Here is an 18947-nt window from a genome sequence, read left to right on the forward strand (position 1 = left end):
ATGAGCTATTCTTGTACCAGTAGAGGCAGCAGCCAGGACCCATCGAGCGCTAAGAAGCCTGCCGGTAATAATCCGGCCAGAGACACCGGAGGCGCAGACAGCACCAGTAACGGCAGTCCGACGCAAACGGCGGCGATGAAGGTGAAGAAGGGCTGCAACTCGGCCGACGTGGGAGTCCCGGTGACCACGGAGGAGGACCTGCTCGCGAGCGCGGTGATCACTCCGGAGGATGTGCTGGGCTTGCAGAAGATCACAGAGAGTAAGTTCAGAGCTGCTGATAAAAGGGGGACAAACATCTCAGCTGCTGTGAGTCATGTTTCACGTCATTACCGTGTCCCCGTGTTTATGTAATGACCACAGGCCTCATTCAAACACATGGGGAGGCTTCAGAGAGCTCTATAAGAGAAAGGTTACCTATCTGTCTGCACGTGCAGGTTAAACCTCTCCTGTTTGCATCTTAGCAGACCTGTGACCTGTGGGCAGAGGAGGTCACAGTCTGAATCAGTGGACAATCAGGGAGCATCTTATAGTTTATGGTCTATTGAGTAGGCTAGCATGTCTTCCTCTTTGGTTTCATCTGACTTGATGATGTTGAAAGATGTGCAGGGTGACTGAGGGGTCATCCTTCATAACAGCACTATGCTTCATTTAATTCATGTCATTCACATTTAGTTTAGAGCAGGGTGATAGTTTTACTGATTTCCAACAGAGTAAAGAACAGTTTAGCAGTAGCTGCTCTATTTGTCTTCTAATATGCTTTAAAAACTTAACATTTTGATATGACTGTAGTCAAAATTATTCCACATCAGTGCCTGTTTTAATATCACTTGATCATCTACATAGTGAGTGTATCTTTTTAAACACATGTCAATGTATTTAAAATGTTGGAAACCTCTCACCTAACTCAGTTGAACAGATATAGAACTGTTGAACCTGAAGTTTTGCAGGTTGTTTCTGCTGTCTGTTTGCTTGGTTTGCAAAGCAGCTCTAACAGAACAGAAAAATCAACAACGGTAAAGTGAAAGTGAAGTGGGAGAAGAATTTCAAACTATGGACCCATGAAGGTTCATCATTTACAATCAGGTAGATCAAGATCAAAAGTACTAAAGCATTGTTAAAACAGTTACAGTGACTGTGATTGTTGTATGTGTCTGAAATTTATTGTTGCATTATTGTGAAGGAGCAAATTAGGGTTATTTCATCTGTAAAACCATGCCCTATCACAGCAGCTGCTTTAATCATAAAACTAAGTAAAGCTCTAAAAGAAAAACAAACAAAAATATGTTTTAAAAAACTTGCAGTATACTTTTAAGTGATGCAAATGAACATTCTGACAAAAATATCTATTGCAATACTCTAACTTTTTAACCAGCAGGGGGTACTACCTGCTTTTGGCTTCTCTTGATTGACATCAGCAGCACCTTTACAACCTAAACTGAAAAATTTCTTATATTTCTGTAGGAAATCAGAAAAAAGGATAATTCTATTTTTTATGGTCGGAGAATTGAGATAAAGCTATTAAGCTAATTTAAAAAATCAACTTCAATATCATGTTTTTGTTTGAAAAGACAATTGTTTAAAAAAATACATATATTATTTAAGGATGCACAGATACCAAGCCTAAGTACACATGCTCATACTCATGAAACATCACAGATACTGAACTAATTATCATGTTAAAGCATGATGTTAGCCTCTCTTTATGTAAAAGTCAAAGTTGTAGCCATGTCTGCAGTTTGGGGATATTTTAACATAAATAAGGAAGACAAAAGTAGAGGAGGATAAAAATTATGCATGGATGAATTGCCAGGTGGAGGGATGAATAGCATCTGATAAAAACAAATCCAACTTTCAACAGTTGTGGTATTATTAAATACTAATTTTTGTACTCTGTATTGGTGAGTACCCAAAAGTAAGTGCTTGTACTTGTACTCTATCCAAAAAAATATGGTAGTAGTGCATTGGCATCCCTAATAAAATTGCATTAAAAACCCAGTAGGCTATCTAGCTGCATATCAGAACATGAATAGAGTGTGTTGTGACATTGCTAATAAACAATACATTGATGTGCTCCAAAGAGTACTTTAAGTATTACTTTATAACAGAAAAAAAAAGATTTGTAAATTTGTAGGTCCTTTTTTTAAGTGCTGATTGACAACAGTGTACTTTTCAAACATCTCTGCAGCATTAATGCCCATTAAAATTCTAAATCAAGACATAGTGTATGCAAAAGTAGTAGAGCTGTTTTTAATTCATAAACCATCCAGTTTGACTTATATACAAATTGACTTGTATTGACTTGCCACTGTTTACTATGACTAACTGCAATTTTTTGATGTGTTGCATGTTTAAATTAAGCCACTTTTAGAGAAGCCCAGAGAGATGGCATTCAGGAAGCTCTTGTGTGCACAGGAATACCTACACCCTTGTCCACCTCAGCTCTTAAAGCAGTAGTTAGCTAACAGGTGGCCACCAGGGCATTTGACTATTTAAAGGTCTGAGGTATAATACCTCACTTACACAAGTCAGATCCTTTGGGCGTTACACAGTGTCGCCGTTTACATGCCAACTCTGTGTCGGATTTTCTCCCAGCTATTTTAAAAAGTGTTTGGTCACTTAAACACACACGGTGCTTTGCTTTCTGATGACCGTGTGCCTGGTTAGCTAACGTGTCAATGAAACACGGTCACTTCTTGTACTTTTATGATCATTAAACTGAGCCAGCAGCAAGGGTACCTTCATTTATGATGAGGAACACTCATCATACATTTTACCATTTCATTGCAAAATGGACATACAGTTTTACTTGTCAGAGAAGGCTCTGCTCTTAAGATGCTCCCTAGCACATGGCTAGACACTCCCATATGGAAGGACATATAAATGACAATGTGTGTTGAAAAAAATGAAACTATTTCAGAATCAATTCATCATGAATCTGACTATGAGGACGCATTAAGCTTTAAGCTATGAAGGAGGCAGCTGGGGTGGGGGAGGTTAAGCTTGTAAAGCTGATGCAAAAAATGAATGTATTAAACTGCTGTTTTGACATATTTTAAGTTTAAGAAATATATAAACTTCTGTGATTTGTCAATTGCAGCAGGCCATATTGCGATTTAATCTAATTTGCGATTAATTGCCCAGCCCTACTCTGGTGTGAGATTAATGGCTGCTGTCTCCTACCATTTCATCAAATCTACTTGCTGACAACCAAACATATCAAGACGTATACAACAGGCGTAGAAATCACACTGCAGAAACAACAGCACACAGGTATGTAGTGTGCACTATGGCAAATCTGAAGCATATATTTAACAAAGACGTACAAACCAGGCTTTACACTAAAGCTAAGCTATGTACCACTGCACATGGAGTCACAAGAAGCTTGTACACTACACTATAAAACTCCAAAAAGTTGTACGTACATTTTCATCATATTACTTTGCTGTCACCCAGCCCTTATTTCAGCTCTATGGTTTTATGATGCTGCAGAAGCTGAAGGTTTATAACGCTTCTGTAGATTTCAAGCTGCTCACCGTTCAGGTCATGTATTATATTGGAGACAACAAATACAACAATTGTGATGGGAATAGTTCTAATATCAAGATACAGCAGTATCAGATAATGGCCAGACATTTATAAAATGAAAGATCTCAATATTAACTGAATGATATAAAATGCCCATTAAGAGATGAACTCCAGCATGACTGTACTTACTCAGTGTAGTGTTGTGTCAATTTCGCATCTCTTCAGTTTTCCTCTGTTGACTTTAATGTCGTCTCCTAGTCTGCTTCTACTTCTTTTATCCTGTTGTCCTCTTCTTCTTAGGCCAAATAATTTCTGCTCATCCTGCCCTCATTCATGTCATAAGTGCTGGGGGCATGGGTACCTTTCACATTTGAGCCGGTACGGTACCGATTCCCCGTACCTGTGACCTGGTACCGGTACAAAACGGTACCCATTTTCGGTACTTTTGTGTGTGAATAATATGCAAAAAGAAATGTTATAACCTCAAAACTTCTGAATTTTAGATATTTATTCCTCAATTTAGAACACTATCAAATATATCAAAACGTGTACATGTGTAAATGTAATATCACAAGTATTTTTACAAATTACTCCAACATGGAAAACATAAACTACAAAAACTACCCAGTGGTTTTTCTTTATATTGCACAAATTAAAACCCAGCCCCACTGTCTCCTATTCCTCTAATTTCCCCTCCTTGAAAAATGTGTGTTGGGGTCTATGGAGGGCCAGTATTATAATTGAAAGTAAACAAACTACTTTCTCTACCATGCACTACGTGTACTGCACATCTACTTTCCTCATGCAGTTTTTTTTCCAACAAAACTAAGATTTCATCTTTCCCTGGTAAGAGCAGAGTCTGCTCCTCAATTATCAATCAATCATGCGCCCTTCCACGCAGAAGCATAACCAAGCCTGAATCGGAAAAACGTCTCACACTCGAACCGTGCACACTGGGTCCGTTATGTTCTATTTGTATTTACTGCAAAAACAATAATAGAAAGTGGAAAATTGTTTCATTCTTATGAAAATAAGCAGTGTGGATGGGCCTGTGGCTCTGTCACTTCTTCAGAATCACTCTGGATCCATCTATCCTGACAGAGTGCTTCTTACGGCACCAGCTGTGCCAAGTTGGAGAGATGGAGAGCAACTTTTAGCAACGAACTCACACTTGGCAATCTGTACTGTGCCTTAATCCAGTGTCTGTTAGGTGACTGAGCACAAATGTATCCCTTTATCTACTATATTTTCGTGGTTGATATACACATGATAAACAGGCAAATCACAGTGTTTAAAGTGAGGATTTGGTATGAGAGAGAGAGGGAGGGGGCAAACAGGCAGGAAACAGCAGGTGCTGATCTGAATCATCAATCATCACACTGCTTCCTCAGATTAGAAGTTTTGCCTTGGTAAACCTTAAACTTCATGTCACAAATATTGCAGCGTAATCCGCATCGTACTTTGAAAAGTAGAGCGCTACCTTCGACCGCTTCCTTTCAGCCATGCTTGTTTTGCTGATTCAGTTAGCTGCCGCCGACGTCATCACACTCGTGCGTGCAATGCTGTGTTCGCATCCTGCATGCACATGTATGACTAGGCCTGAGTGATTTAAGAAAATTATCCAATCGCGATTTTTAGTGGACTGGATGGGAATGAGTGCATGACTAGTACTACTTCTCTTGTGTTTACAGCAGGCTATATACCTTGCAACACCTGGCTACCTACCATGTGACTACAAAGCTAGTAGTTTGTTTTTAAGGGGGTGGTGCATTAATAGAGAGAATTACAAGGGAAAAAATTGAGATAATTGACACAGCAGGTTTATGTCGGTTATAGGCTCTAAATGTCGTTTTCAATTATTTTTCAATTACTTGTCCAGCCCTAATTGGAGGCTTTTATTGTGACAGACTTGGCTGGTCTATCAAAGGATACAGGTGCATCTCAAAAAATTAGAATATCATGGAAAAGTTCAATATTTTTTGTCACTCTTTTCTGAAAGTGAAACCCATATATTATATAGACTTGTTGCACATAAAGTGATATACTTCAAGCCTTCATTTCTTGAAATTCTGATGATTATAACTTACAGAAATGAAAACCCAAAATTCAGCGTCTCAAAAAATTAGAATATTACATAAGATCAATTAAAAAAGGATATTTTAAACAGAAATGTCAGGCTTCTGAAAAGCATGTTCATTTCTATGCCTTCAATACTTGGTTGGGCCTCCTTTTGCATAAATTACTGCATCAGTGTGGCGTGGCACCGAGGCGATCAGCCTGTGGCACTGCTCAGGTGTAATGGAAGCCCAGGTTGCTTTGATAGCGGCGTTCAGGTCATCTGCATTGTTAGGTCTGGTGTCTCTCATCTTCCTCTTGACAATAACCCATAGATTCTCTATGGGGTTCAGGTCAGGCCAGTTTGCTGGCCAGTCAAGCACAGTCACACCATGGTCATTGAACCAGCTTTTGGTACCTTTGGCAGTGTGGGCAGGTGCCAAGTCCTGCTGGAAATGAAATCAGCATCTCCATAAAGCCTGTCAGCAGAAGGAAGCATGAAGTGCTCTAACATTTCCTGGTAGATGGCTGCGTTGACTGTGGACTTCAGAAAACACAGTGGACCAACACCAGCAGATGCCATGGCAGCCCAAATCATCAGTGTCTGTGGAAACTTCACAGAAACTTCAAGCAACGTGGATTCTGTGCCTCTCCACGCTTCCTCCAGACTCTGACACCTTGATTTCCAAATGACATGCAAAATGTACTTTCATCTGAGAAGAGGACTGTGGACCACTGAGCAACAGACCAGTTCTTTTTCTCCACAGCCCAGGTAAGACGCTTCTGACATTGTCTCTGGTTCAGGAGTGGCTTGACACAAGGAATGCCACATTTGTAGCCCATGTCTAGGGTTTGTCTGTGCGTAGTGGCTCTTGATGCGCTGACTCCAGTCTCAGTCCACTCCTTGTGAAGCTCTCCCAAATCCTCGAATGGATTTTGCTTGACATTCCTCTCAAAGCTGTGGTTATCCATTATGCTGGTGCACCTTTTCCTACCACACTTTTTACCTTCACTTAACTTTCCTTTAGTATACTTGGATACAGCACTCTGTTAACAACCAGCTTCTTTAGCAATGACCAGTGATACACCTGTACTTTACTAAACACTTGTATGACAATATTAACAGACATGAAGGACTGAACTATTTCTACTTTTAGAGACAGCCACAGTCTGCTTCTTTTAATCATCCAGGACTAAAGGCAAGGGAAATATGGATTAAAACACACCTTCAGCAGGTAAGATGTTCTTGCTGCATCTGGTTCAAGTTAAAAATAGACAAGCACTCCAGTATTTAGCCTGTCCCCTGACCTGATGGTGAACTCCGGTCAGAGCTCAATTTGCGTGATTTTGTACTGAGATTAACAGCTTTGTGATTTTATATTGTTGTAGTGTTAGGGGGCAGGGTAGTTCCCATAGCGCCCCATGACAACGTTGGCTGCTATATTTTCCCTGCCAAAATTAAACCAAGCCAGGAAAGAGGGGAAAAACTTTCTAACGGTCTAATTTAAAATTGAATCGAAATTGACACTTATCACAGTCATGAAAAAATCCATGTTGTGGCAGAAGTTACACCAGTGATTATAATAACACCTCTAATTCTATAATTCACAAAAGCACATTTTTTCTCACAGCCCTATGTGTACCGGTACATAGATTTAGCTCACAGATAAATATGATACCATCTTCTTCAAAAGCAGCAGCACCATCTGGTCCCAGCTGTACCTTCCTCTGACTTTTACCTGAGAGAACAGGTGTGTTCGTCTGTTTTTAACTGGTAACGTCTGTGGTTGTTGACCTCATGAGTGAGTGAATCCCTGTGAGGATCTTTGTCCAGCTGAACAAAAACATCATAATGATTCTGTCTCCCACGCTGGACCTCATTATGGTCCAAGAAACTCTCACTTTCCTACCTCACGGCGTCATCACAAGAGGAGGCATGTGTGAATCACCACAGCAACGTGGATGCACGCTTGGATTGCTATGGCAACATGAAGCATCTCCCTGTGGTTACAGGCAGCAGAGCAAGCTTCTGCGCTCCCACACACTTCCTTCTCTACTTTTCCTCCCAGTTTAACTATAGAGTTGTTTTGTTCTGGACATGTGTACACTCACACCTGATCATGTATTCTTTCTGGCCAAGCAGGAAACAACAACAACCCAAGCCCTCTCCTAAAACTCCACAGCCATAAGACCTGCTGTTGTTTTGTGACTTGTCCCTTTCTGCTGATGCGTACTCTCAAGTGGCTGAAATTGATTCCCTACCACAGTCGTTGTTACTTAACACATCTGCGGAGGATTTGACAACACTCAGTCGAACACTTGGTGGTTGTTTGGAGCACAGATGCTCACAGGAGAGGAAACTTTCTGAGAAAAGTGACTTTAAAGATGCCAGGAATCATTTTGTGCTCCATCTGGTTGTCAAAGCAGGCTGCAGAGCTTGATGAAGATTTACAGAAACAGAGCAAGCCGTCTGTTAAACTGACTGATCTGATCCAAACTTATGTTCTTAACTAAAGCTTAATCTGCCAAGTCAGAGTGGGACTCATCACAGCTCTGACTGAAAGGCTTCCTGGAGGCACTTATTTCTTTGAAAATGACAATTTGTTTCAGTGTCTGTACTTTGTTTTTTGTTGCAAAGAAAGGGGTTAAGTTGATTCATTCATTAGTCGACTGAAACTGATCACAAACATCAACATCTGTTATTCTATTTGGATATTAGGGGCCTTTGCATCTTTAAATAACTGTTGATTGAATATCATCTAACTTTGGAGGGTTGGCGACACAAAACAAGACATTAAGAGGCATAAACTTTAAGATTTGTTTTGAAATATTCTGCAGATTTATTACATTTTTCCAGCTATGTAATTGTTTTAAAATGTTAGAATATATAATGTTAGAATGTAAAAAAAAAATGCAATTACATCATTGAACAAATTTCAGTATTAGAAGAAGATAACCCTAGTAAATACAAAATGCAGTTTTTAAATGATGATTTTATTTATTAAGGGAAATAAGGCCATCCAACCCTCCTGGCCCTATATGAAAAGTAATTGCTCCCTTAACCTAATAACTGGTTGTGCCACCCTTGGAGGAGATAACTGTAAGCAAGTGTTTGTGATAACAATCACTATAGAGGAATTTTGGCCCACTCTTCTTTGCAGAATTATTTTAATACAGCCACATTGTTTAAGGTCACGTAACAGCATCTCAGTGTGATTGCAGTCCAGACTTTGACTAGGCCACTCCAAAAACCTCATTATTATTCAGAGGTGGACTTGCTGGTGTGTTTGGAGTCATTGTCCTGTTGCATAATCCAAGTGCGCTTGAGAGCTTCAGGTCAGAAACTGATTGCCAGACATTCTCCTTCAGGATTTTCTGGAAGAGAGCAGAGTTCATGGTTCCATCAACTATGGCAAGTCATCGAGGTCCTGAAGCCCCAGACTATCACACTACTACTACCAAGTGTGACTGTTGGTATGATGCTCTTTTTATGAAATACTGTGTTTGTTTTACTCCAGATGTGATGGGATGTGCACCTTCCAAAATGTTCAACTTTTGTCTCGTCAGTCCAAAGAACATTTTCCCAAAAGTTTTGAGGATCATGAAGATGTTTTTTGGCAATTATGAGACAAGCCTGGTCATGTCACTCTCCCATGGATGCCATTTTTGCCCAGTGTCTTTGTAGAATCATGAACTCTGACCTTAACTGAGTCAAGTGAGGCCTGCAGGTCTTTAGATGTTCTTGGTTCTTATGTGACCTCCTGGATGAGTCGTTGATGTGCTCCTGAAGTAATTTTGGTCAGCCGGCCAGTTCTTTGAAGGTTCACCACTGAGGGTGTAACAGTTCACAGAGTTCATGGTTTGGTTTGTACCTCGGTGTTGGGGGCATGGTTTGGTGCGGGTTCAGTTCATTGATAAAATAAAGAACATCCCAGGATAATAATTACCCACGCCGATGAAATCGGCAGGGTTATGTAGAGGGTTCCGTATCTTTGTTTATTTGTTTGTATGTGTACAAGATAACTCCAGAACGGAAAGTCGAATCTTCACCAAACTTTCAGGGAATATTGGGATAGTGACAGGGAAGAATCAGTTAGATTTTGGTGATGATCCACGCACCTGTTAGGTTTTTCTCGGACTTCGAATTTTGAACACCATAGTAATCAATAGGCGTGAGGTCTTCTGTGGCGCTGCTTAGGCGTGGGTCTGCCGCCTCAGACAGCCATTCTAGTTCTTTATGTCTCTCACTTATAATATTTTTTTTTCCACTGACCTTAGTGCAGCTAATAGTTTTTTTTTTAAATGTCCGAAATATATATTTGAATCAGTCAATCAGTTGCTTTTTAGAGCAATATATCATATTTATGATTTATGGAGAGTGCTTTAACACCCTTTGAATGAATAAGCCAGTACAGTGGTTACTCGTGTTAAATCCTGACTAATGTATGTTCAGTGGACTCAAGACTGGCTCATGTACATGATGGGACGTTACAACAGAGTCCGAGCTTAAAAATACATTCATAGTCGTCGTTCTCTACTTTTACCGACTCGTGTATTGTCTTTAGAATGTATTAGCAACAGTGATACTCTCAACCCTCTCTGCTTTCATATCTGGAGGCTTTGTAAAAACAGTGGGAAGTGAGAAGAGAGAAACAAAGGGTAGCAGGTCTCATCTGTCTGCCTCTCTTGCAGCTAGAAGCAAACTTTTCTTCTTCTTGTGCTTTGATATGCGATCCACTTCCTCTACTTCCTTTGTGGTTTGATAGCAGTTAGCAAACACCAATCAGCATTACTGCCATCAAGGTTGATGGATTAATAGTGTCACTTTTATTTTATGTATGTATTTATAATGGTTGTGATAATGGTTCATCGCGTGACTACATGCACCGTGCTGAGACCACAAGCAGACAAATACAAATACTGTTACACCTCTATTTACCACTGTTTCAAGTTTTCTCCATTTGTGGATAATCATAATGTTTCGCTGGAATAACAAAGCAATAGAAATGGCTTTGTTACCCTTTTTTGAAGCCTGTCAGTGACCTTGTTTTTCATCTGTTCTTAAATTTCCTTAGATGGTGGCATGATGTGTTGCTTTTTGAGCTCTTTTAGCCTACCTCACTTTGTCAGACAGGTTCTACTGAAGGGATTTCTTGACTCAGCAGGTCTGGCACATGTTGTATCAAGCCTGGCACAGTCTAGTAGATTGTCAATATCATAACAGATTTTTTTGATGTGAGAGACCTCACACATAAAATGACTGATTTAGCTGTTTTCTTCTTATAGTTAGTGATGTGTAACCAAATGACCAACACAGCACACACTAAGTGATTTTTTAACCAACAACCACGGTATCCACTCTCAAAACTGCAAACCTGCGGTCAAACACAACTTTAGTGGAAATGTGTTTTCACTTTAACATTATAGAGGCTTTTTGTAACATTTTTTTGTGAAAAAAGCCAAATTGTATTGATCATGGCTGATTTATAAAATCATTAAAAGGAAAAAAATATTCAACGGGTTGCATACTTTTTATAGGCACTGTGTATAGTATATGAATGTATCCGACCTCCAGTGAAAACAGCTTTCCTACTAAAATTGACAATAAAAGCATGGATACAAGCCTAAGTACTACAACAAGTAATAAAAGGAAACCTTAGGACAGGTAAGAGCTTGAGCTAAATTCAGTATGTCAAAGAACAATCAACAGGCAATAAATGAACCGTCACTGTCTGCGATATTTATGAACCGTGCAAATGCAGTTACACAGCTTTAGCAATAGTTCTTTAAAATGATTCACAGCTGTGAGGTCTTCTTTTACGTCAGCTGAGCGTCAGACAGAGTACAGACTGTGAAAACTGTCAGGTCTCTGGTGTGAAAGTAGAATAACCAAGTGATGATCTCTGAGAATAACTCAACCCACGAGGTCTTTTTAGCATCCAGAGCTCAAATAGCCCACTCAGGTCTGCAGTGTCTTTTTAAAGAGAGTGATGAAAATCAGAAGCAGCTGGACTTTCTGCACTCTGACGTTCAACGTGGTATCATGGGACGAAACAAACCACCTCTATTCTCTCACCAGGATCAGAACAAGATAAAGATAGGTCATCAGAGTTTTGCCTTCGTTTGTGTAGATTTTTTTCTTATTAGTTAAACCTTGACCTACCACCAGGTATCTCTGGACTGGGAAAGTAAAGTGGTGGGTCAATAAGAAGGGCTGAGGACCTTGACCTTTGACCTCCAGCTCCATGTTTAAGAAGTACATCCTTCAATCAGAGCAGAACTTGTGCAAAGTTTAAAGAATATCACTTAAGGCATTCATGAGATACCCCCTTCACAAGCAAGGGATTGACATGAGGCTCAATGACGTTGACCTTCAAAATCTAATTGTCCTTGATTCAGGGTGGATGTTGGACAACCCCTTAAGTGTTGCTGAGGTGTTGGGCTCACAAGAATGGCCTGGGCATACAAAAAAAAACCTGAAAGCATAATGCCTTCAGCCTCAGCTGTCGCCAGCAGGGACCGATATCTAACTGCTGGAGAGTGCAGTCCTCTCATATAACTACAACTTCAAAATCTCTGCTTGTCTTCATTTCCTTCTTTCTCTTTCTAGTCCTATTTTCTCTGTTCCTGATTTTAAAAGTATCCCCATTTTTATCAGAGCTCTGTTGCCATGGCGCTGTGGTCATCAGCAGGCACATTCAGGTCAGTAAGGCAGCGACGAATGCGTCATCGTCTCTGCATGCTCTCAAACTTAATCACTGTTCATAGAGTGCTCAGGGGAAATTGTTATATATCTAGTCTGTTTTGTTGAACTGAATTTGGCAGAAATAGACATGGATGCCTTGTTATCTAAAATTCAAGTGTCTCCTCAACTCAGAGTCATAATTTTATAAAAATACTAATCACGTGTTATTACAACTAGAACCTTAAGTGACATTAAGTCACAAAACATAGTTTAAACTTCTCAAACAGCAGCTTAGAGAAATATTTCGTCCCCTTATCAGCTTAGAGGTCTCCTGTCCCTCAGTTGAAAAAAATACATATATAAACCGTTATAAAGGTAATGAGGAAAAACACAGAAATATCCCATACTGATTTAAATCAGCTGTTTTAATCACTGGCTTAAAGCAGTTAATTCAGATATGTTTATCTAGTTAGATTTTTAGTTCTCTGCCTTTGGCTTTACAAAAAACAAAATAAAGAAACACTTCAAGAAAATTTTAGCAAAGCATTTTTACAATAGTTTACTCACTTAAAAATGCAGTTATTATGAGTTTATTAAGAATTTGTTATTAAAGAAAACTATTATAATTCTTAAACAGAAAAAACACTCTTCAGCTAGCTACTTCCCTCAGTATTTAAGGGGTCAGTGCCATGCTAACATTAGCATGTTTTTTGCTAGCTTGGTAGCTAAAAACCAAATAAAACAGTGGAAAAACAGTTTTTAAAAAGACTGAAAGAACCTGGAATTTGTATCTCTGTTGTCTATAAGCTCTCCTGTAAAGTCTTTCACCTTCCGTTTTCTGACAGACTCTGTTTCGTGTGGCATTTTTGCTTTGTCTGTCTCATTTCCCGCTTTCACTGAGGAGAGTGGAGTGATAACGACAGTGACATCAAAAAAGGTGAGACCTTACTGGTCCTCTGATGTTTAAGCAGAGTGCTGATGGGCCAGCAGATTGAACCTTATTGAACCAACTTTAACTGTGAATTTGCAGATAGCACTTTTTGTTTTTAATGTAAAATATCCAAAAATTCATTAAACTTGGAAGAACATCTTGGATAATGTATGTAGGTCACCAAAGAATAAGAAAATATACCTAAGTAACTCAGTGTTGACAAAAAGAGGGTGATTTTTTTTTTAAACCCCGTATGAAAGCATTCTTGCTGCTTTTAATTCAAGGGTTTGGTTTGAAGAACATAAGATAAATGAGCAGAGCTGTTAAGGTGATAAAGTCTATAATAACTGAATAAAATCACATTATGATAGTTATAAATAATTGTTGCCTCCCAAGATGTCATCTTCAAAGTCACTGCATTAGACTTTCCTGAAACAGGCAGCACAAACCTGTAGCAAAGGAGCTTGGTAGGGTTTCTTTCTCTTCTGGCTGCTTTAACTCCGCTCCACTGATTTGCTAAATTTGCCTTCATATGTAAAACTGATCATGATTAGTCTATCAGAGCCATACTGGCCTCAGAACCTTCCTCCACCTACCAAAGTTCACCAAAAAGAGTTTTTTAAAACTGAAAGAAAATCTGACACTGCTCAACTTGGACAAAAACTAAAAAGTTTAGGGAAGCCAAGTGTACAATAAACTTCAGCCAGTAAAATCTTTGTGTGCTGCCAAAATGTGTGCCAGTACAGCAGACAGAAATCAGCTCAATGATGAACAAGTGTCTGGTTTTTTAGACACTTCATATCACTGTATGAGGTGTTAAAGTTTTCATAACTCATTCGTTTTTGTCTATCTTCACTCTGATCTGTTACCTGGCTCCCTGACCTCTGCTAAGAGGTGAGCAGGTGACAAATGTTTGGTTTCCATGCCAACAGGACAGCAGGTTTGATGTCACAGAGGAGGCAGAGGTCAGTACAGTGATGCATTCTCTGACCTGAAGGAAGGAAGGAAGCTTAAAGCTCATGCGGGATAAATGGAGTCATTCATGGCGTGCCACGCTCACAGGAATAACCTTCAGCTGAAACATAACGAACGACAGTGGGAGTTAGTCTCTCTTCTTAAACACAAAATTTACTAAAACCATAAACATGTTTGTGCGTTAATCCTACTTTCTCTTTTCCTTGTCACTCAGTGAACTATCTACACCTGATTTCTGACAGGTTCCAGTGTTTCAGTCCCTCTGACAGTCGTTCCAGCACCTTAAAACTAGTATAACATGGGGCGCACAGATGGCCTGGCAGTCTGGAGCGCTACCCATGTGCGCCGGCGGCCCGGATTCAGGTCCGGCCTGTGGCCCTTTGCCGCATGTCTCTCCCCCGCTCTCTCTCCTGTTTCCGACTCTGTCCACTGTCCTCCTCTGTAGAATGGGGGCACGAAAGCCCAAAAATAAATCTTAAAAAAAAAAATAGTATTATATGTTACATGTAATACCAGGGCACATATTTTTGTTAGAAAAGCCTGAAAAAGTGATTTTTGCATAATATGTCCCTTTTAAGTGGAATTCAAAATTTGTGTCTCTAGATATGTTGGAATCAGGTTGCTGTAAGCATGTGAAAACACAGCTCTATTTGGAGACTAATTTTGGATTTAAACCCTTAGAAAGTTTTTCATCTTTTTCCTGGCTTGGTTTAACTTTGGCAGGGCAAATAAAGCAGCCCATCACATCCCAGTCGCTATGAGGAATTACCCCACCCTCGCTACAACAATTTACAATCAGCAAGCAATTCATCTCAGTACAGCCTGTTGTTAGCTGACGCCACTGCCTTCATTGAAAGTTAACAGCCAGCTACATGCTGTTTTTGTTCATTGTGAGGTAAATTATATTTTTCAAATTTATCAGCAGCCTACAGGTTATTAAAAGTATAATTATGAGGAGATTTGTGCCAGGAAATATTAGGGGTGTGCCTTCAGCTCATTGAACCGTCACGCCGACAGCATCCTAGAGCAGACGTTACTACCCAACTTTATCATGATTTTGAAGCTTAATTTTATAAGCTTAGTGATGTTTATTCATGTTTTTCTATTTTTAATGTTTAATTGCAGTGCCCCTCAGATCTGTTCCCGGCTACAGCTATCTGGGTGAACTGTTAAAATAAGCCCAGAAACTTTATTTTGGACTAATAATGTAGGTCATTTATTGCAGTCTGTGCCAAACTGCGAATTAGATACCCTGGTTGCAAACTGGTGATTTCTGCAGGAGTGGACCAGACACAAGACTGAAAGATGTCAGCTGAGGGATGACAGAAAAACACAAGTAGTAAAATATGTCTTTACTGATTGTTTGACAGTGATTAAAAAGAACTCGGAAACATGTCAACACATGAACGCAAACACGTTGCTGGATTGTCTGATAGATGCTGAGATGCCCTCTCCTGCTGTATGTGTCTCTGCTCTGCCATCCATTAGACTTCACCAGTCACTGTTTTATTCATCATCATAGATCTGTCAGTCTTGATTTTTAGAGCACCACTTTGTGACTAATATTATTTCATGAAACTTTCCTGAAGGATCCACATGTTGGCACAAAAGTTGTGTAAAGTTGCTTGAGCATCTCATGTAGATGCACCACTTTTTAACAGTTTTTCTCCATCATACATTCAAAGACAACAGTGAGTCTGCACTGTCAGAGGGAGGCAGACTGGGTTGAATGGAGTCACAGAGGATGCCATTGTGCACACAGGCGGAGAGATGTAAATCATTTGAGCATCAGGTTACTCACTTTACCAGTGAAATATGTGAACAACTCTGTTCACATGTCTGTTATCTGTTGAGCTATGTAATCTCATAAAATTAGTATGAGGTGCTGTTTAGTCTATAGGTATATATGATCTCATAACATTTACATAGATTTTAAAAAGTTAAAGGGATAATTCAGGTTTTTTAAAGTTGGCTTGTATGAGGCACTTGGTAATGGAGTGTCATTATCCTCCAGAGATTCCAGTGTGTGTTTCTCCTTTAATAAGAAATCACTTTGAGGAGTGAGGGTAGGAAGCGCCGTTCACGGGTAGAGGTTCTCCACATAATATAGCGAGTTTAGCTTAGGGCCGAATGGCTCCATTGAACGCTACATCTGGCATTTTTATAGCATTTCATTTTTTATTACCCGGAGAAATGTGTTTGGCACTTTTTAATGCCAGCTTCGGCTACGTGCTCCTCTGCCCCAGCGTATATGATCAGCCGTTTGGGTCCGCAGGCTTCAGCTGAAAAAAACACCACTAAATTTAGTTCAAAGTACTAATTTTTGCACTTTAACAGCTGACAACAGCACACTAAACAAAAACGAATTCTTTCGGCTCAGTTTTCCACTTTAACAGCTGATCAGATACACTGAGACGGAAGAAAACATAGCTGAAGCTGGCATTAAATAGTCTCAACACGCGACTTTATGGGTGAAAAATGCACACTTTAAAATTCCCAGATATAGCATGCAATGGAGCCGCCATTTTTACCCTAAACTTGCTAAATTATGTGGAGAAATTATACCCATGAACGGCACACAGCCTACGTAGCCTACGTAGCCTATAGCTCCTAGAAGCATTTTCTTATTAAAGGGGAAACGCTGAAATCTCTGGAGGCTAATGGTTACTTTTATTGCCAAGTACCTCATATGATCCAATTTCAAAAAATCTGAAATATCCCTTTAATTTATTGCAGCTCAAAGTAGGACATCATCATATTAAAAATTCTTTCAGCTACCCTTAACTTAAAATGGCTTCTTTTAAAATATATTGGGTCATGGTTGTGTCATTTATGTCTTCAAAGAGACACAGTAAAACCCTAGAATGCTCTGCATTTACACGAGTGTCTGGATAGGATATCCATACACATATTTGACCTTCCTTTATCAACCCCAATGCCTATTCTTAAGCATCAATTTTACATCTGATACCTGCAGGATTGAAGAGTTACTCTCTGGGAAAAAAATGTTGACTTCTGAGATTTTATAAACTTGACTTTGTTTTTCACTACACATGTGTCCTAAATTGTTGTTGTTTGTTACTATCAAATCATTATAAATATCTTTTTTCTGTTACAGAGTTTAGAATTGATACCGATAGCTTGTCATATACTCTTAGCAATTTTGGAAAGACTTTAACTATAGGTCAAGGAACTTTATTAATCAGTCCCCACACTAAAACACTTAGAGTTTTTAGTCCTTTTAAACCAGTGTACTGAATTTGTATGCAGACGAGCTTCATGTTTCCAGCTACATTGCATATTATGTAATGTTGTCTCAGTGTTTGATGTAATTTGACCTCACCTGCAGTGGCCAGACACTTGACTCCACACTGTGAATGTGGACACACACTCAGAGAGCTTGTTTTGTCTGGTTGTGTTTACCATCGGAGCGCAGGAGGAGATCTGACAGTGATGAACTAGAGTCTGTGGCTTCATTAGCATCGAGCAGCAAATTAACCTCACACGGTTGTGTGTGTTTGCCTGTATGTTTCCACTTGTGTCACCCTAAGGTAACAGACTGCATGAAATTTACTACAAACGCCTCAGGTTCTGTGAGGCACAGTAAGAGCGCTCACACCAAACCCTCTGATTCACAGTCATCGCCCTCCTGGGACTTCATTAGGCTCCGAGGTTACGATTAGCATGAAGAAAGCAAAGCAATACAGACAGCACCAGCTGTGGTGCAGTATGTCATGCAGGTGCAGATGAACCCTCTAATGCTGACTTGTTTATAACCTCCCCCCTTGTAGGCATGGACGTTTTTTTTTTTTTTTTTTTCTTTATTCAAATCATGTCTGCTGATGGTGATTGTGTTTTGATTGTTCATGCTGTATGTGTGAATGTTCAGGTGCTGCAGAGGCCATAAATGGAGCGCCGTGTGCAGAGCTGCTGATGTTTTCGGCAGACAAAGCCTCAGCAACCAGACTGACAGAGGAGCAAAAGCATCACTGTGCCAGGGTGAATCAGATTATGAGTGCCAGACAGACACCTTATACAGTAAGCGGTGCTGACAACATGCTGTGACTTTGGGCGATGGTTCTACATTTCAGGATGCTCCATGAATACATAAAGATTAAAAAAACATGCAGGAAGAAGTGTAAATAATCCTCCAGGGGTATTGAGATGGAAATAAACAGGATTCAGGAAGCAAAAAGGCTGGGGCTGCAGAAGAGCAGTAATATTATGAGGCAGTGACTCAACACACTAATGCTGAATGTTCCTGACATTTTTTCATTTTTTAAATATCTTAAAATACACTGCTAAATGTCTAACTCTGAATTTGAGTCATTTTGCCTTCTAGAGTTCAAATTAAAGATGAAGCCAATGCAGGAATGCAAAAAACTGCAGTTCTGCTAGAGTCCACTTGAGGCTGCTACTAAATCTACATTGGATCTTATTAAAATAGCTACTGGAGCAAAACCATACACTTAAATTTTTACCTCTGCCAAGGCGGTTATGTGATTGGGTGGGTTTGTTTGTTTGTTTGTTTGTTTGTTTTTTAGCTATTTAACAGTCATGGACGTCAAAAAGTCATGGACAGATTTTCAGGAAATGTCAGAAATGGCATAAGGAAGAACTGATTAGATTTTGGGAGTGATCCGGATCACCGTCTGGATCCAGGATTTTTTTAAAGGACTTTGTACTATTGGGCGATAGGGCTAATGGCAGAGGTCTGCGCTGTTACCATGTTACACCAGGCGATGGCGGACATGAGTAACTTGTTCAAAGTTTTGG

The 18947-nt window shown here is 39.7% G+C and overlaps 1 protein-coding gene across 1 annotated transcript in view; it reads left to right on the forward strand.

The window, feature by feature from the left end:
• Window positions 1-18947, forward strand: part of LOC121519010 (protein unc-119 homolog A-like) — a 30919-nt gene continuing 11972 nt past the window's right edge. The window contains exon 1 of the mRNA XM_041801757.1: window positions 1-259. Coding sequence (XP_041657691.1) covers window positions 1-259 — 259 coding nt within the window. The remainder of the gene's footprint in view (window positions 260-18947) is intronic.

Source organism: Cheilinus undulatus, linkage group 12 (genome assembly GCF_018320785.1).
Source record: "Cheilinus undulatus linkage group 12, ASM1832078v1, whole genome shotgun sequence".
Classification (NCBI taxonomy): domain Eukaryota; kingdom Metazoa; phylum Chordata; class Actinopteri; order Labriformes; family Labridae; genus Cheilinus; species Cheilinus undulatus.